Source organism: Dromiciops gliroides, chromosome 1 (assembly GCF_019393635.1).
Source record: "Dromiciops gliroides isolate mDroGli1 chromosome 1, mDroGli1.pri, whole genome shotgun sequence".
NCBI lineage: Eukaryota > Metazoa > Chordata > Mammalia > Microbiotheria > Microbiotheriidae > Dromiciops > Dromiciops gliroides.
In genome coordinates, this window is record NC_057861.1 from 371,778,445 (window position 1) to 371,799,747 (window position 21,303).

The 21,303-nt window shown below is 33.9% G+C and overlaps 1 protein-coding gene across 4 annotated transcripts in view; it reads right to left on the reverse strand.

Annotated features, from left to right (window-relative positions):
* LOC122735941 (cadherin-10) overlaps nt 1-21,303 on the reverse strand; it is a 301,841-nt gene that overhangs the window by 33,337 nt on the left and 247,201 nt on the right. For all 4 annotated transcript variants that reach the window (XM_043977833.1, XM_043977831.1, XM_043977834.1 and 1 more), the window contains exons 7-8: nt 18,502-18,755; nt 2,236-2,372 (exon numbers count right to left, since the gene is read on the reverse strand). In XM_043977833.1, the coding sequence (XP_043833768.1) occupies nt 2,236-2,372; nt 18,502-18,755 (391 nt within the window). The remainder of the gene's footprint in view (nt 1-2,235; nt 2,373-18,501; nt 18,756-21,303) is intronic.

Consider the following 21,303-nt stretch of genomic DNA (forward strand, 5'->3'; position numbering starts at 1 on the left):
TCTCTCTTCTTAGACTGGAATTTATGTTAATACGTATCTGGTTCCAGAAAATAGATTCTCTTCAACATAGCCACCACCTTTAGAATTTAATGCAATGATAATAGTTAAGCCCATCTCAGAAATGTGTTGGGGGCTGCTAATTTGGTTCTACTAACAAATGTTAATTTGTTCTAGCCACCAGGGTTAATTCAGTTATTTTAAGTACTATAATTTTCAGCATGGCCTCACCAAATGGCATTTTTAATGATATTTCTGAAAAACAAAGCTGAAGATGGAACTCAGCCATGATATATTGCATCAAATAGTTTACTCAGTACAAGTATTCATAATATGCTATAACATATTACTAGAGCACTTGAGAATTTACCTCTTGGGTCCATGGCAAGCGTGGTGACACATTTAGTAGCAGTGTGTTTTTATATCTCCTTGACATACTCAGGGGCTTTATGGAATGATATATTTATCATAAATCACAAAGCTTAAAGCCAAGTGAAAACAACCCCTTATGCACTACTTTCTTCTCTCCCCCTTTCCACTTTATATGCAATGTGTCGTAAAGCATAATAGGATACTGATTATACACTTTGGCAGGTATGCATTTCAAACAGTTAATTTACAGGCTGATTTGACTTCAAGAAAGAAAAAGTTGAGTTCTTTGTGTGTGTGTGTGTGTGTGTGTGTGTGTGTGTGTGTGTGTGTGTGTGAGAAAAGAGAGGGGGGAGGGAGGGAGAAAATTTTAAAAAAAGGAAAAGGAAAAGAAAGAAATTAGTGTTTTTTTAAACAAAACCCTAATTATTTCTACTAGGTTTCAAAGTTAATTTTCTGAAACTCTCTGAATCAGAAAATAAAGTCAATAGCTCCTTTGGAACAGAGAAAGACTCAGCATCAAATTAAAGTATAAAATGACATGATTCAACAGTGGTCCGAATAGAAGGCCTAACCTAGCTTGCTCCCACTGGGAACATTCAATTCAGCTGCTACTACTCAGCTGGAGATGGCAACAAAAACAATCTCTGTAAAAAGAAATCTTTTTTTTTTTTTAAATCTGATTTTAAAATAAATGACTTTTTTGGGCAGCTAGGTGACGAAGTGGATAAAGCACTGGCCCTGGATTCAGGAGGACCTGAGTTCAAATCTGGCCTCAGACACACCATTTACTAGCTGTGTGACCCTGGGCAAGTCACTTAACCCTTTTTGCCCCGCAATCAATCAATCAATAAAAATAAATAATAAAATGTCTTTTTACTTTTACACAAAAGAGGTTTACCCATTTAAATCCATAGTCTCAGCATTTAGAAGCCAATTGACTATGTTACTGACATTGGTATTGCTCCCCATTTTGGGAAAGGGAGGAACAAGAGAGGTTAGGGTAAATGTTATTTGACCTAAAACTAAGGAGAATAGGCATAGTCTGGCAGCTAATTCTGGGAATAAACTCACTTTCCACTGGTGGGCAGGTATTTGACTCAATCCATTCTTTTTCTTCTTTCTGAAATTAACCTCAATCATTTATTTTTGATTCAGTTGTGTTCTTTGAATCTTGCCTTGCTACAGGGGCTGATTTTTTATTGAGTGTAATCTATATCCTAATTAAGTCTACTTGGAGGGAAGAGACAGAAGGTCTCTGTCTAATAAGACAGCTCTTATTAGAATATGAAAAAAAAAGATTAAGAAAAAAATTATCACCTTAAGTTAGTGCAGATTTATCTTTTTTAAATACTGTCTTTTATTATTTATTTTTATTTATTTTTAGTGAGGCAATTGGGGTTAAGTGACTTGCCCAGCTAGTATGTGTCTGAGGCCGGATTTGAACTCAGGTACTCCTGACTCCAGGGCCAGTGCTCTATCCACTGCCCCACCTAGCTGCCCCAAATATTGTCTTTTATATCACAGATAGAAAGGTCTTCATAGGCCACACCCTCATTTTTCAGATGATGAAAATGTGATTCAGGATGATGGGAAATTAATTTACAAAGGTATAATTTGAATTCAGGTCTTTTGACTCCAAATCCAGCTTTCATTTTATTCCAATTTACTACACTGCTTACCTGATATATCAATATCTAGTGAATCTTCCATGGGGTTGTATTTATACAAAATTATTTTTATGAATGATTTGTTATATACTTATGCATAATTAGTTCATTAAACTACACATATTGATGCATTTCTGAAAGAAACCTTTCACATAATGACAACCACCCACTCCCAATAAAATCACATAAATGGTCTTACTGATTTCAGCTGCTATAACACTAAGATTATGCCATTGAGATATTTCACGATCAAGTGGTTTTGATGTATAAATTGATCCATTTCCAGAGTGTATATTAAAAATCCTGTCAAGATCAGTATGACGATCCAAGGAAAACCTGAACATAACAGGTAAAGAAAAAAAAAATTAAGAAGGAAACAACTGTACATAGTTATATAGACAGTACCAGGAAGTCTGACATATAAACAAATGCATGCATGAATGAAAGAATGGATGGATGGATGAATAAATAAATATACAAACATAAATAAATATGAATAACCTACATAAGTAATATATATATAATCTATATACACATACATATACACATATGATTTGTTATCACATATTTCATATATTGTTCCTTGATCATTTTATATTTTCCATTTTGAAATATGCTTTTAGTAATTTAACATATTTAAGTCATCATAATCATAGTAAAAGTTCACTTGACGCATGCTACTAAAAAATCTTAGTTGGTCAAACTAGATTTATTCTTATCCTAATTGTTCCTAAGTATAAAACAATTTAGAAAAAAAATATTAATGTTTAAAAGCCTGGAGTTTGGCAGTATGGTATCTAGTGTCTTGTTATGAATAAAATTTGGTGGCCTCAAAATGTTAAATATTATGCATTTATTTGAGTAAGGAAAAAGATGAAATGTTTTTAATGCAGTGACTAGGAGGTCAAAAGTAAAAACATTTAAAAGCAAGTTGTAAAACAATGAAAACCCAAAACAAAACTTTTAAATTACTGCAAAAATACTCTGATATAAAATCAACAAGCTTATTAAGTGAATTAATTTTCATGTCATGATAGTGTAAGCTAAGAAACTAGTTTATCCAAGTGGAGTTATGTAAATAAGATAATTCCTATTATCCTCTACCCTATTTAATTGGTACCATACATTTAATGTATCTAAACACTTCCTGTGTTTGCATCACTGTGCTATCTAGAGACTTGCAGATGTTGTTATTATATTTCAAATGCTCAGAAACATCCCCAAGTAGTACTTAATGCTTATATATACACAAAAAAGCCCCCATGAACTAGAAGATAAGATGCAATCTTTAGTCCTTAAGGTACCTTTGAGACACTTTCACCTTGCCCAAATTTTTGTTGGTGTTAAAGGAAAATGCATAAAGTAAATACATGAAATCTTCCATTTGTCTGTTGGAAAGGGAAACCACTCATATGAAATATTTCACTTAAAAATGGTAACAAGGGAAAGCCTTTATCTTTCTGAATATTTGCTTTAGTTATAACTAGTTGTTATGAATACCTTCTAAGTTATGTGCTATTGAAGATATTTATAGAAACTGACTTTAATAGGGTGACTTAAAATCCTGTTTATATGTCTTAATTATATTTTGGAAAGTTTTGACAGCTAATTTTTCATCAGTTTTCAATCAAGTAGACCAAATAAACCTGAAAAATCTCTTCATAAATGGCAGTTTCCCTACTATTGTTACAGATTTCATGCACATATTCGATTATCCAACTTGACTGGGATAGTCTGTATTCTCTGGACCTCATTTTCCAAAAGGTTTTCTTTCCCTAGCTTCTATACATTTGTTCCTGCTATTTATCTTGGAATACCTGCTTTCCTGCTCTATCTATAAAGATCCAGTTTTCCCTTCACATTTCAGATCTAATATCTCAACCTCCACAAAATTTTCTCTAATTACATCAGACAGAAGGGATCACCCCCCTCCCCTGAACTCCTGCAGACTCTAAATAGGTGTAGTGTAATTATTTGTCTACCTGTATTACCTCATACAGTAGATTAAAAATTCTTTAAGGCCTGGGGCCATGCCTTACCTATCCTGTATTCCTAGTCAAATTCATAGGAGGTGCACAATGAATGCTTTTTGAATGATTGGAACAAATTAAGGTTCTATATCTATATATTTTTTTAAGTCTTGATAAATATGATACTTCTATTTTCTTCTAGAAATAACCATTGAGATTCCTGTTAGTAAAATAACAGGCATCATTTGCATTTTTAAATTTTTGTCTTTACCATCAGTTAATCTTTTCTCCAAGCTGAATTCTTAATGACCTTCAGTTAAAGAACAATGATAAAGCAGCTGAAGATGAATAATGTGATGATATGTGTATTGTGCTGAAAGCTTTTTATTCTGCTTAAACAAAGAAGATAGAATTGTGTGTATCTGTGTTTTTTAATCCTCTTCAATACTTGGGAAATGTCAACAAACTTTGAGCCACTGGATTTATTCATTTTGAAAACACAAATTTAAAAAACCTTCAGAATTGATTATCAAGAAGAAATGCTCTTCTATGGAGCCATTTTAAAACATTCCTGCCATAATTGGTGCCTTAAAGCAAGAGTACTAGCAAAGATCAGAATTTCTTTCAGTTTCTTTGATGCTGGTTTTGCTTCTTCCTGAATTTACTATCAAACCATTATCATCCAAAGAGACAATTGTTTTTTTCCTAAAAGAACAAGTTAAATGTAACAACTTCTCAGTCAATATATGGCCAAAGTGCATAATCAACATTTATGTAGTAATTCTGTGATTAATAAGGTCAATTTTATTTCAGGAAATCAGGTGGTATGTGCCCAATATCACTAATAATAATAATAATATATAAAAACAACTAATATTTGTATAGTAATTAATATGTGCCGGGTATTTTGCTAACTTATTTACAGTTACTATTTCATTTGATTCTCACATAATTCTGGAAGAGACGTACTATTATTATCCCCATTTTAGAGTTGAAGAAACTGGAGCAAATAAAGGTTAAGGGACTTATCCAGGTTACACAGCTAATAAGTGTCTAAGGGTGAATTTGAACACAGGTCTTCCCAACTCAAAGCCCAGCAATCTATCCATTGTAACAACTAACTGCCCAAATATATTCAATCCTCTTTTATATGATTCATGAAAGAAAAGAAGAAAAAAATTCCTCTCCTATCAGTCAGTTCTGTAGCCTATTTCAGATATTTTCTTGTCTAATATTTTCAGTGATTTTAGTCAATCAACAGATATTTGTTGAGTTCTCTCCATGGAAAAATCACTGTGCTAGCTACTGATTGTGATATTATTGGGAGTATTTAAAAAAGAACCAAGCTTGCAATACATGGGATGATTTTTTTTAATCTGACTAAAAATTTTGCCAAATTCTATTTAAACATGTTTTAAAATATAATGAATGTCAAAGATTAAATTAAAAACAGATTTACAAAGCAGCTAACATGGAGCTGTTCCAGGTATAAAGATACAAAGAATAAATAAAGTCACAAGTCTTTGCTTTCAAAAAATATACAACGTAATTGGAACAAGTACACATTCAACAAAAATATCTATAATCCAAAGCAGAATTTTGAGATTTCTTCAGGAAAGGTACAAAGGTCTTTGAGAAATATGAAAAGAGATGTGTTGTGTTGTTTTTTTTTTTCAGTGACTTTCAGGAGGTAAAAACAGAGGTGGGTCTTGATGAAGGAGAAGAATTTCAATAGGTAGAAATTCAGGATTGTAAAAGGCAACTCAAGGATTCCACTTTAGTCTGGATGTGTGAACAATGACAATAATATGAAAGGGCAAAGGAAGGACAAGGAATATGTAGTAGCCTATTTTGCTTGTAATGCAGAGTACAATGAAATAGAAAAGAGTGAGATAAGCTTAAAAATAGGTTGGCATGAGCTGGTTGAAGCCCTTAAATATATTTGTTATCTAGGATGCAATGAGGAGCTCCCCAAAGGCTTTTGAGTAGAGGAATGGCACAATCGTAGTGGTGCATTGTAAGTACCTAGGCAGTGATTTCAAAGATGGTCTGGGAGGGGATAGACTAGAAAAGGGAAAATCAGTTAGGTTCAGAAAAGTGTAATAAGGACTTGAACAAGGATAATTGCAGTGTGAGTTGAATGAAGGGAAAACATGTGAGACATTGTAATGAAAGAAATGACAGGACTTGGCAACTGATTGTTTTTATTTTCTGGAATCACATTTATTATTACTTTAAATTAGAAGCAGGTTTGAAAATGAATGAGAAGGGCGGGGGGGCAGAGCCAAGATGGCGGAGAGGAAGCCCCAAACTGCCTGAGCTCTCCTTCTGTTCCCTCAAAAAGAACATTAAATCAAGCCTCTGGACAGATTCTGAAACTACAGAACCTGCAAAGGGACAGAGAGACACAGTCCTCCAACCAGAGATAATTTAGAAGACTTCAGGAAAAGGTCGGTCTGACTCGGGCAAAAGGGAGGCCCAGCGCAGGGCAGCAACCCAGCGCCGAGGGGGTCAGGGCAAGTCAGCAGGAGCTGCAGGCCACAGCCAAACAACTGAAGCCCCTGGAACCTGGTTCAAAAATCTGGTGTCCAAGAAAGGCAGTGGAAAAAACTACCTGCACCGTCCGGGAGGTCGACGAATGGGTCAAGTGGGAACGGATGCCAGGAGTGGGGGCCAGGCTGGCCGAGCGCACCCAGACAGGAAGTGCAGGGTGGGGGATCTCCACACACCATAAAGGCCTCAGAGTAAAAACCTGGTCACACAGCACCTATACCCCTGCACAAGAAGCCCAAAACAGACACTCTGGTGCCCCCAGAGCAGACCTCAACTTAAAAAATAAATAAATAAGCTGCAATAATGAATAAGAAGCAAAAAAGAGCCCTCTCCATTGAGAGCTTCTGTATCAATAGGGAAGAAGCCAACACAAACTCAGATGAGGACAATACCCTCAAATTGCCTACATGTGAAGCCTCACGAGGGAAGTGAATTGGTCTCAGGAACAAAAAGCCTTCCTGGAAGAGCTCAAAAAGGATTTTAAAAATCAATTGAGAGAGGTAGAAGAAAAAATGGGGAGAGAAATGAAAGCAAAACAAGAAAATTATGAAAAAAGAATCAGCAGCTTGGAAAAGGAAGCACAAAGATTGACTGGCCAAATGGAAAAAAAAAGTGCATAATTTCACTGAAGAAAACAATGCCTTAAAAAATTCAGTTGGCCAAATGGAAAAAATGGTGCATAATCTCATTGAAGAAAACAGTGCCTTAAAAAATTCACTTGGCCAAATGGAAAAAAAGGTGCATAATCTTACTGAAGAAAACAATGCTTTAAAAATTAAAATTGGACAGTTGGAAGATAAGGAATCCATGAGACACCAGGAATCAGTCAAGCAGAATCAAAAGAATGGAAAAAAAGAAGAAAATGTGAAATACCTCACTGGAAAGACAACTGATCTGGAAAACAGATCGAGGAGAGACAATTTGAGGATCATTGGACTGCCTGAAAGCCATGACCAGAAAAAGAATCTAGACACCATATTCTAGGAAATTATTAAGGAGAACTGCCCTGATATCATAGAATCAGAGGATAAAATCATCATTGAAAGAATCCACCAATCACCTCCTGAGAGAGACCCCAAAAGGAAAACTCCAAGGAATATTGTAGCCAAATTCCAGAATTATCAGGTGAAGGAGAAAATACTCAAAGCAGCCAGAAAGAAGCAATTTAAATATCATGGAGCCACAGTCAGGATTGCTCAGGACCTGGCAGCTTCAACATTAAAAGACCGCAAGGCTTGGAATATGATATTCCGAAAGGCAAAGGAGCTTGGATTGCAGCCAAGAATCTATTACCCAGCAAAAAATGTGCATTTTCTTTCAGGGGAAAAGATGGACATTTAATGACATTGGGGACTTTCAATCTTTCCTGGTGAAAAGACCAGAACTGAACAGAAAATTTGATCTCAACATACAAGACTCAAGAGAAGTTTAAAAAGGTAAACAGAGGGGGAAGAAAAAAAAAAGGTTACCCTATTAGGTAAAACTGTTTATATCCCTACATGGGAAGATAATACTCATAACTCTTAAGAATTGTAAATGTATTTGGGCAGAGAGAAGGACGTTACACAGAGGGTATAAATATAAATTGTCTTTGATGTGATGATACAAAAAAAAAATTTAAGGGGTTAAAAAGGGAGTCTATGGGAAAGAGAGGAAAGGGGAGGTGGAAGGGGATGAATTACATCATATGAAGAGGTGAAAAAAACAACCTATTACAATAGAGGGAAAGAAAGGAGGGTGAACATTGTTTCAACCCTACTCTCATTAGATTTGATTCAAAGAGGGAATAACATATACATTCATTGGGATAAAGAAACTTAATTCATTCTTTAGGGAATCAAAAGGGGAAGGGAAAGGGGGGGGGGACTGATAGAAGGGAGGACAAAAGCAAGGGAGAAAAGGGTAAAGAAAAGAGAGGGGGGTGATAAAAAGGGAGGGCAGATTGGGGGAGGCAGGGGTAAGAAGTAAAACGTCGGTGAGGAGGAATAGGGTGAAAGAAGGTGGGGAAAGTACAAAGGGGGTAAATAGAATGGAGGGGAATAGACAGTCAGTAATAATAACTGTGAATGTGAATGGGATGAACTCTGTTATAAAACGGAAGCGAATTGCAGAGTGGATTAAAAACCAGAATCCTACAATATGCTGTTTACAAGAAACACATTTGAAGCAGAGAGATACACACAGAGTAAAGGTAAAAGGCTGGAGTAGAATATATTATGCTTCAGCTAAAGTAAAAAAAAGCAGGGGTAGCAATCCTTATCTCAGACAAAGTGCAGGCAAAAATAGATCTCATTAAAAGAGATAAGGAAGGAAATTACATCTTGCTTAAAGGTACTATAGATAATGAAGTAATATCAATATTGAATATGTATGCGCCAAGTGGTATAGCATCCAAGTTCTTAAAGGAGAAGTTAAATGAGTTACAAGAGGAATTAGACAGTAATACTATACTAGTGGGAGATCTGAATCTCCCCCTCTCAGAATTAGATAAATCTAGCCAAAAAATATATAAGAAAGAAGTGAAAGAGGTGAATAGATTACTAGAAAAGTTAGACATGATAGATGTCTGGAGAAAATTGAATGGGGATAGAAAGGAATATACCTTTTTCTCAGCAGTACATGGCACATTTTAAAAAATTGACCATGTATTAGGGCACAAAAACCTCATAGTTAAATGTAGAAAGGCAGAAATAGTAAATGCATCCTTTTCAGATCATGATACAATAAAAATTACATGTAAGAAAGAGCCAGGGAAAAGTAGAATGAAAATCAATTGGAAACTAAATAATTTCATTCTAAAGAATGAATGGGCCAAACAAGAAATCATAGAAACAATCAATAATTATATCCAAGAGAATGACAATAATGAGACAACATACCAAAATCTATGGGATGCAGCCAAAGCAGTGCTTAGGGGAAAATTTATAGCTCTAAATGCTTACATGAATAAAAAAGAGAAAGAGGAGATTAATGAATTGGGCATGCAACTTAAAAAGCTAGAAAAAGAACGAATTAGAAATTCCCAATTAGATACTAAATTAGAGATCCTGAAAATCAAAGGAGAAATTAATAAGATTGAAAGAAAAAAAACTATAGAATTAATAAAACTAAGAGCTGGTTTTATGAAAAAAACCAATAAAATAGATAAAATATTGGTTAATTTGATTTAAAAAAAGAAAGAAGAAAACCAAATTACTGGTATCAAAAACGTAAAAGGGGATGTTACCACCAATGAAGTGGAAATTAAATCAATAATTAGGAATTATTTTGCCCAACTGTATGCCAATAAATTTGACAATCTAAATGAAATGGATGAATATTTACAAAAATACAAACTGCCCAGGTTAACTGAAGAAGAAATAAAATCCTTAAATAAACCCATATTAGAAAAAGAAATTGAACAAGCCATTAATGAACTCCCTAAGAAAAAATCCCCAGGGCCAGATGGGTTTACGGGTGAATTTTACCAAACATTTAAAGAACAATTAATTCCAATATTATACAAATTATTTGGAAAAATAGGTGAAGAAGGAGTTCTACCAAATTCATTTTATGACACAAATATGGTGGTGATACCAAAACCAGGCAAAGCAAAAACAGAGAAAGAAAATTATAGACCAATCTCCCTAATGAATATTGAGGCTAAAATCTTAAATAAGATATTAGCAAGGAGATTACAGCAAGTGATCACCAGGATAATACACTATGAGCAGGTGGGATTTATACCAGGAATGCAGGGCTGGTTCAACATTAGGAAAACTATTAACATAATCAACCACATCAATAAGAAAACCAACCAAAATCATATGATTATCTCAATAGATGCAGAGAAAGCTTTTGACAAAATACAACACCCATTCCCAATAAAAACACTGGAGAGTTTAGGAATAGGGGGAGCTTTCCTTAAAATAATAAACAGTATCTACCTAAAGCCATCAGCAAGTATTATATGCAATGGAGATAAATTAGAGGCCTTCCCAATAAGATCAGGGATGAAACAGGGATGTCCATTATCACCCCTATTATTTAATATTGTCCTAGAAATGTTAGCTTTAGCAATCAGAGAAGCAAAAGGAATTAAAGGAATTAGAATAGGCAAGGAGGAAACAGAACTATCACTCTTTGCAGATGATATGATGGTATACTTAAGGAATCCTCGAGAATCAAATCAAAAATTACTTGAAACAATGAACACCTTTAGCAAAGTAGCAGGATATAAAATAAATCCACATAAATCATCAGCATTTCTATACATGACCAACAAAGTCCAGCAGCAAGAGATAGAAAGAGAAATTCCATTTAAAGTAATGGTAGATAATATAAAATACTTGGGAGTCTACTTGCCAAGACAAACCCAGGAACTCTATGAACACAACTACCAAACACTCTTCACCAAATCAAATCAAATCTAAATAATTGGAAATGTATCAATTGCTCATGGATAGGCAGAGCTAATATAGTAAAAATGGCAATACTGCCTAAATTAATTTACTCATTCAGTGCCATACCAATCAGACTACCTAAAAATTATTTTATAGAGCTAGAAAGAATAATAACAAAATTCATCTGGAAAAACAAAAAATCAAGAATATCCAGGGAAATAATGAAAAAAAAAATTCACAGGAAGGTGGGTTAGCGGTACCAAACCTGGAGCTCTACTATAAAGTGGCAGTCATCAAAACTATCTGGTACTGGCTAAAAAATAGAGTGGTAGATCAATGGAATAGTCTAGGCTCAGGAAATGCAGTAGTAAATGACACTAGTAATGTAGTGTTTGATAAACCAAAGACTCCAGCTTCTGGGATAGAAACTCAGTATTTGACAAAAACTGCTGGGAAAATTGGAAGATAGTATGGCAGAAATTAGGCATAGACCAACATCTTACACCTTATACTAAAATAAGGTCAAAAGAGATACATGATTTAGACATGACGTGATAGCATAGGTAAATTAGGAGAGAAAGGAATAGTCTACCTATCAGATCTTTGGAAAGGAAAACAGTTTTTGACCAAACAAGAGATAGAGTATATTATAAAATGCAAAGTGGATGATTTTGATTACATTAAATTAAAAAACTTTTGTACAAACAGAAGCAATGCATCCAAAATTAGAAGGGAGGCAGAAAGCTGGGAAACAATTTTTGAGGCCAGTACTTCTGATAAAGGCCTCATTTCTAAAATATATAGGGAACTAAATCAAATTTTTAAGAATCCAAGTCATTCCCCAATTGAGAAATGGTCAAAGGATATGAACAGGCAGTTTTCTGATGAAGAAACCAAAGCTATCTATTCCCATATGAAAAAATGCTCTAAATCTCTAATGATTAGAGAGATGCAAATAAAAACAACTCTGAGGTACCACCTGACACCTATCAGATTGGCTAAAATGACAAAAAAAGAAAATAATAAATGTTGGAGAAGCTGTGGAAAAATTGGAACACTAATCCATTGTTGGTGGAGCTGTGAACTGATCCAACCATTCTGGAGAGCAATTTGGAATTATGCCCAAAGGGCTATAAAGCTGTGCATACCCTTTGACCCAGAAATACCACTTTTGGGTCTTTTTCCCAAAGAGATCATGGAAGGGGGAAAGGGACCCACAGGTACAAAAATATTTATAGCTGCTCTTAACGTGGTGGCAAAGAATTGGAAGTTGAGGGGGTGCCCATCAATTGGGGAATGGCTGGACAAGTTGTGGTATATGAATACAAATGGAATACTATTGTGCTGTAAGAAACGATGAGCAGGAGGAGTTCAGAGAAACCTGGAGGGTCTTGCGTGGGCTGATGATGAGTGAGATGAGCAGAACTAGAAGAACATTGTACACAGTAACATCAACATTGAGTGTTGATCTACTGTGATGGACTATATTATTCTCACCAATGTAATGGCACAGAAGAGTTCCAGGGAACTCGTGATGGAAGAGGATCTCCAAATCCAGGAAAAAAAAAAAAAAAAGAACTGCAGAGTATAGATGCTAAATGAACCATACTATTTCTTTTGTTTTTGATGCTGTTGTTTTTTTTCTATTTTGAGGTTTTCCATCATTGCTCTGATTTTTTTTTCTCTTATAACATGACTAATGCAGAAATAGGATTAACGTTATTATGTGTATATATATGTATATATAACCTATATCAGATTACCTGCTGTCTAGGGGAGGGGGGAGGGAGGGAGAAAAATCTGAAATTGTAAAACTTGTATAAACAAAGGTTGAGAACTATCTTTACATGTAACGGAAAAAAAATATAAAATACTTTATTAATTTAAAAATAAAAAAAATTAAACAACAACAACAAAAAATAAAATGAATGAGAAGCATTCTCTATCCAGATAGTGATCCTATTGGGGAAGACATGAAAAGAAGGAAGCATAAGAAAACATTTTTTTTTTTTTTATTTCAAAGGTAGTGGCAGCTAGGTGGTGCAGTGGATAGAGCACCAGCCCTGGAGTCAGGAGTACCTGAGTTCAAATCAGGCCTCAGACACTTGACACTTATTAGCCATGTGACCCTGGGCAAGTCATTTAACCCCAATTGCCTCACTAAAAAAAAAAAAATTCAAAAAAAAATTCAAAGGTAAAGACCTAATAGAAAGGCTAACAGGTAGGGGGAAAAAAACATGCAATTTAGGAGAAAATAATCATGGGAAAATTATGTTAGCACATTTGGATTATATGTGATCATGAATTCACTTTATTCTTCTACAGCAAGAAAAGAAATTCAAGAATCCTGAATCCAAAAAACTGGTGATATAAAGCACTCTGATGGCTTATTTTTCACCAGTAGAAGGCACTTACATACAGTCCTACTTATAATTACAATGGAAAATTGATATTTTTATTTGTTAAATCCTTGTTCAGAGAAGCATTGAAGCATAGTATATAGAGAACTGGTTTCACGGTAAGGAAAGAGCTTAATTAAAGTCTACCACTCCACACAGAAAACAAGTCCACCCCTAAAACACATTGGTTGTATGACCCTGGAAAATTCAGTTAACTTCTCAGTGGCTTGCATAATGTTCTAAAACTTTAATCTGCACAGAAAGGAATCACCTTTCTTACAAGAAGAAAGGTTAACCTCAATGGGCACTCCCTTTACTAGTGGAGTCAAACAAATGTTCCACAAAATGAATGTCCTTTAAATTGTAAATCTTATTTTAAATATTATTCATAATTATTTTAAAAGAAAAATTTGACAGAGTTCTATTTTTATAGTGAAGGTATAATTATACAAAAGAGAAAACCATATTTAAAAAAAATTTAATAATGTGTATTATGTTATTTAAATCACAAAACCACAGTGTAGGCATGTCTGTCCACCTGGTGGCAGTGTAGTCTAACCAAAGTAAGCAAGATAATATAAAAGCAGGTACATGCTGGCATAATGAAAAGATCTCTGGACTTAAAATTTTGACATTTTCTGCTCTTTAGTCAGATATACTATCTTGCATTTTTTGGTAGATCATTTTAACTCTCTTACTGTCTGTTTCCTCATCTGTGAAATGGGCATATATAATTACATCATTTGCCTCCTTGAGTTCCTTTAAGAAATCTTATTGGTCCTTATTGTGAATAGTGGCCTTGAAGAACCAGAACTACAGCATATATCGTACATCATCCTGGTTTTTATATACAAAGGTATATCTATCAACTACAATTTAGCCTTCACCTGAAAACTTATTTATTAAGATTTATAAAATGTTTTTTATGGTTTATTTATACAGGAAGGCCACAAGTAGTCAGAATTTAAGAATTTACACAATGAATTAATGATTTTAAAGTTTTCTTTGCTTCAAAGACCCATCTTTTTGACACATTTACTTTTTCCAATGATGCTCAAGAGTTGCAAATTGTATAGCCTCAAAATCTCTGAGGAATAAAAGTTGTAGTTCTCTCAAAGGAAGTTATAAGTATTTATTCTGGATGAATGTGCCTAGATTACAACACATTTCCAATGATAACTTATGTACAAGGAATGTCAAAAGGCATGCATTTTCAAGAAAAAGAATGATTAAGAAAAGGAGCTAAGCAGGTCATGTGGAAAGAACCAGAAATGAACAATAAGAGTGTTTCAGTAGTAATATTGAATTTCAAATTATGTATGTATGTATGTATGTATGTATGTATGTATGTATGTGTATATGTACATACACACATACACACAAATATATAAAGTATGTATGCATACATATGTGTATATGTTCATAGAAAAAAGTCTACACTGTGTTAGTTGAATGTAGTATGGAAGACATAAAAAAAAACATGGAAAAGAACTACATAATTGGATAAGGCATAAGTGCGAGGAATCTGTTCTGATGAAGAGAATATCCATATCTAAAAGATCACAGATCCACTAAAATATGGCATCAATAAGCAAAATTTGATCAATATAATAAAATACATTATGTCTCTGTGCCATGGCCTTTGGAAGGCCCATACCAAGCAGGAATGGTTTAACATATGGGCCTGGTAATGACTATAATATATGGAGAAGCCAAGCTAAGTTCAGAGTGGCTCATGACAATGTTGAACACAAATGATTACGTTTTCAATCATGGCAACCCTGAATGATCTTTTATAAATCATTAACAGGATTGTGCTGGTAAAGAAAGCACCCTCTAAGTTTAAAGTTCAGTGACATTGAAAGGTGAAAAAGTGCTAGTTATTACGGGGCTTCCCATAAAAGGAAAAGAGAGGGAAATGGAAAAATCAAAGATTTTGTATTTTGATGAAAGCTACCGATCAATTAAAATAACTAACTTCATCAGTTGTTTGCCTCCATTCATCAATTGTGTAAGTCAATGTAAAGAGTGAAGCCAAGACTGCACACAGCTTTCATTCAAGGTGACCGATTTTAAATTTCCTTTTTTTTTTTTTTTTTTTTTGGTTACGAGTTGTCTTAAGGCTATAAACAGCAGAGGATAAAAAGCACTGGCTCTGCTCTTTCAGTGATTAAACCAAGTTTTTAAATAAATTGCTCATTCCTTTTAGGTGACAGGACATTACCACAGTGTCAGACCAGATTGCTACACACTGGGAATTAAATGTTCAATGATTGTTAGGATTTCTTCCAACTCTTTTTACCTGCACCCTAAATCATAATTTAAAAAAACACATAAATGGAGTACATGGATATCAAATAAGTGGTACCCTGGCAAAATAACTACTCTTCACATTATATATCTATATTTATTATTGAAATCACCAGTGTTCCATCGGATTTTTTATTTCCATAGCAAAATATTTTTGTACAATTTTCTGTGTCTATAGGGAAATATCACAAATAACAGTCAAGTACACACTCGGGGAAATTAAGTAGGATATTTTTCACTGATTTGCTAGACTTGTCAAGAATTTTATTTTAGAGTTAGAAGGAACCTCAGAGATCAATCTGTACCAACCTTTTCATTTTGCATATGAGGAAACTAAATCCCAGAGAAATTAAATATGTTGCCTGGGTTCACACAGCATGTTAGTGGTAAAACCATAAATGGTTATGGTTCAGTCTGAATCACAGCTTCTATGATTCATACTAGTTTTCCAATCTCATGATATTTCTGCTCCTCTGCACTGTTAATCTTGGTTGTGACTTAATTTGGTCTTAATTTGGGATTTTATTGGTGCAAGGAAATCCAGGTGAGAAAATTCCCCCTATTAATGTAGATAGGCTACTACAGTCTCCAAATTTTAGTCTTAGGATTACCTGGTACACTGAGAATTTAATTAACTTGCATTGGGTCACATATCCAAGGTGTATCAGATGTGGTACTTGTACTAAGGTTTTCCTAATTCTGAAGCTGGATTTTTTGTCTACTATACTATTTACTTTGCTCACATTATATTTTATTATCAGTCATTTATAAGCATGTTTTGAATGCTGAATAAAGTGGTAATTATGAATTTGTATTAGGTTGGACAAAGTATCAATGTCAATTAAAAAAAGTTTTAATTTTGGAAATCATTTTCCAGGAGCCAAACACTAATTATTAAATTATACTTATTTACATTTATATTTTATTATTAAATGATATTTCTCACCACTCAACTTAAATCCTGAAATGGAATAGAAAGTTCACTGGATTAGATGTCAGGAGACATGAATTCTAGTTATATCAATTAATTTCTCCATCATGTTCCCAGGAACCTCATTATCATTTACTACTTGAGTCTTCTGCATCATGCCCTGGTGCTGGTACTTTCCTACCCTTCACCTTCAGGTATCTTTTGTATGTTATCTTTCTTTATTACATCATAAGCTTGTTGAGAGAAGGGATTAGCTTTCCTTTTTTTTTTTGTATTTGTATTTCTAGAATTTATCTTGGTACCTCACACATGGTAGGTGTTTAATAAATGCATATTGACTAGCAATGCTATTGTATACTTTTATAACTTAGATAAGTTATTCAAACTCTCTATCTCAAATTACTTAATTGTAAAATGAGGGGACTGAATGAAGTAAAATATAAGGTTCCTTTCAGCTCCAATACTACATATTTATCATTACCATAGAAGATTTGTATGTTTCTAAGGAAGTGACAAAATATTTAGCAATTTGTACAGAGTTGTCTGTGTTATTTACTAGCTTATTCAACAACAACATAAATATTGTATCAAGTACAGGCTATTTATGTAACCTACTAATAAGTCTGAAATTTAATTTAAAAGGCCTGGCTCTTTCTGCCTCTGATTATTGCACCAAAGTCTGTGCTGGTTTACAATAGGCTCTCCAGAAAAAAAAAATGAATGCATGACACACTTTTAAATTTTATTTGACTCATCAGCCTTTCCTCACGCAGAAAATTTAATTGACACTTGTAAACTGACATGTGTTGGCAGCAGCACACACTTGATTTTATCTAGTGAAAATCACATAATGCCTTGAGTCTTGATCAAGCCACCTTGAGAATGATGAGACTAAAAACTTAAGTAGTGATATTTTCACCTGAGACAAACTAATTGATCTGGGATTGTGGTGGATAGGAAAGTGGAAGTCTGCAAAGTCACAAAGCTATTAAAGATACAAGCTAGAATTTGAATTTAAGTCCAGTTCCAGTGCCCATCCCTATTTTACAGATGAAGACCTTGTGACCCAGACTTTTGAAGATACTGTTCTAGGGTCACACATGTATCAAGGAGCAAAGCCAGGATGACAACAGTTTTCAAGTATTTGAGGGGCCATTACATGGAAATTAGTTTTGAATTGTCTGTAGCTAAAGAGGCCAGAATGAATGGAGTGCAATGGGTGAAATTTGCAGAAAAGCAGATTTAGAGCCATTAGAACAACCCGAACAGGAATAGGTTTCTTTAGAAGGAAGCATATTCTCACCAAAGATCTTCAAGCAATGGATGGATGAGCATTATGTTTTATGTTGTAGAGGGGATTTTCCTGTTTAGTTATTAGTTGTACCGTATCTGTGAGGTCCCTTACAGCTCTGAGATTATGTACTAACTTCCACATCGTTATTAGATATCAGAGGAGAATTTTAATGGAAAAACAGGATGGAAATTTTTAAAGACATGAGGAAAATGAGACTAACAATAAGAAGTCGAGGCCAAGAGAGTAGAGAATGGGTGAGAGGAGAGGGAACAGGAAAGATAGTCCTTTTGGGAGAGGGGACAGTTTGATCCCAGTCTTCTTGGCTGACAGAATGAGAGGGGAGGGAGCTGCATATATTAGCTCAAAAGTTCCATGCAGAGCTATGATTTGAAGGAAATGGTACTTCTAAATAATGGTGTTTAAATTCTGAAAAAAACTTTAATAAAAGCTTTGGCTATATTTTACTGAGTTGGGGATCTATTTGTTTTCTTCTTTCTGCTCTAACATGGGTTAGACATTTCTCCCAAGTGATTACGTCTTATATGAAACATGCTGAATAGAATACCAGAAGATTCATCAACAACATGAGAGACTTTAGGTGAGAATTCAAAATACGATATAATTACCTAATGGAGCTAGAAGCAGAATCTGGATCTCTTGCCATCACAGTACCAATGATGGTACCCACTTCAATATCTTCATGGACTTCAAAAAGGTAAGAGGATCTGCTGAAAACGGGGGGCTCATCCACATCCTCTACAGATATCTTGACAATGGTAGTATCTTTAAAAGGTCCAAGATAATAGAAACGTGGATCCACATGAGTGTTTTCTGCCTCAACCTTCAGAGTATAAAGTCTTCTGCTTTCATAATCAAGAGGCTGTAGATTGAGATAGAACAGAGAAAATACAATTATCCTCTTCCTCTAATTCAAATGATTAGATTTGCATTGAAAATATAGTTCTAAATCTGAATAATTATCTTGTTCAGATAATATGAATATATATTAGTTATAATTACTTATTCTAATAAAGAATGAATACTTAATTCTTAAAATAAATTTATTGTTATTTTCTTTTCAATCTTGTGCAAATGTTGAAAGATCTGAAATGAATTGATCTTAATAAAAAATGATCCTGTCTAGGCAGAAAATAATTCAGCTCCAAATGTAATATAGACCAGTTTTCCTGTGAAGTCTTTTTTTTTTTTCTTATTTTTATAAAGAGGCAACATGGTATAGTTGATAATGAACTAGCCTCAGATGCAGGGAGACCTGAGTTTAAGTCTCATTTCTGTTGGCTATGTGACCAAGTCAATATACTATGAGGACCTGAATTTAAGAATATTTCAAAGTATCAAGCTATGTTAATTGATGCAGTACATTTTTTTATCCATAGGCAAAGAAAATGGAGATCATAAGATAAAAATTGTATTTCAAATAAAAATAAAAATATCTCCATGTATTTTTAAATTTTAAAATGTGTTTAAATAGGAGAAATTATGGTAAAAGATTTTTAAAATGTGCTGTGTCAATTGAAATGCCTAGTCTTTCTAGCATAAATCACTTGATATTCTCAGCAACCCATTAAAACTAAAAGTGGTCGAGTTTATGCTGGATTATGTTTGTAATGGGACTTTCCTCACCAAAAGATCCCATCTAATGATGAAATCACACATCTGGTCCCTATCCGCATTTCCATACAAGCATGGTTTTGTTTATGTTTTCTTAATTTGACTAATGTACTTAATTTGATTAATGTACCCCCAGTACCTCATTGCAAGTGATATGGGAAAAATATAGAAGTTTGTAGCTACTTGTATAAAAAACACGTATATTGTAGCAAAACACAGAAGATGGATGAGAGGAAGTACATGTTTACTGAATTTGGTTTTAGTGATAGCAAGTCCCCTTTAATACATCCAGGAAAATGGATATTCTACTTTGTGTGAAAGAAAACACTACACACACACACACACACACACACACACACACACACACACACACACACACATATACAGATTTTCTTAGTTCTTTCATTAGTCAGTAGAGGCAAACTAGAGGAAAAAAAATTTAATCAAATGGGCCAGTTTAAAGACATCCCTCCTATTTTGACTACTAGGAATCAGGCAGCAGCAAAAACTTTGCTTAAATTCTCCTTTAGGAGGTCTTCATCTACTATACTGGGAGGACAATTCCTAGATTCCTTCCAACTAAATCTTAGACTTGAGTGTCCAAGGCGAGTTAAGGCTATCTGATGATAGCTTTTAGGTCAAGATTATTAGGATACTTAGGATGATCCTTCAGAAGAAGGTAGAGTGAGGGATCTTTCCCAACAGAAAAAAGAGAGAGCACTACTGAAGAGAAAGATTATCATCACAGGGGTCATTTTCCATCTAAGAATTTATAAGTGACTTTAAGTTTTTTTAAGATGGGTTGTACAGAAAAGAAGATTGGGCAATTCTCAAAGTTTCACATTTTATTAAGTCCTCATAATGAAAACTTATTTTCTTTTTTTATATCAAAACCAAAGGGCTTATGATTAATATAACTCTTGGTTTCCTAGGATAATGAAAATCCCAAGCTTCAGGGTATGTCTAGAACCAAAAAAAAAAAATGTAGGTTGGGCTTTTTTGCCACTGGAATTTCTTAACAAAGACAAATATGATTAGCAAAAATAAAGATATGATTTATTAGCTATTTCTTATTCATCTTTAGAATAGGAATGAATTTAGTATATTATCTTAAAAACCAAACAAACAAAAATCACTAATCATTTTGTTGCCTGCTCTGATAACTCTACTAGCAGTAGAGTGATAAAAAAAAATCATCAATGACAGGAGAATAAACAAAGATGGGAGATTCTATTATTTTTACCTCTGTAATCCAAGTCCCCTGAATAAGATGAAGATTCACTTTTGCTACAATAAAAATGATTGAATAAAGATTCTCAGGAGATTTTCTACTGAATTCCTAAGGACAAAGGTTTTTCTGTTCATCCATATTATTTAATAACTTTCTGGGGGGAACAACAAAAAACAATGACTATGATAAAATTTGTAAAATTCCCTAATGTTCTTTTCATTACTTTTGGTATGAATTCTCCTATGTAGACAGAGTATTTTATATTAATTAAATACAATAATTAGGACAAATTTTGTGCAGATCTTTGCATACTAAAATTCATGATCTTGTTTTCAATGAATATATAATTATTTCAGTAGATGTTACTCAGTTCTACATTTCAAAGCTTAACATTTCAAAATGAATATATTCTGTCAGTTTGATTTAATAATTTTAAATATATAAAATATACCCTGAATTTATCTATTTTAATATATACTTTTGATCATTATTTTCTATGCCTATGTTATCTTTGGGTTCAGTCCATCTATGATTTATTTATTTATCTGTCTATCTATATATCTAT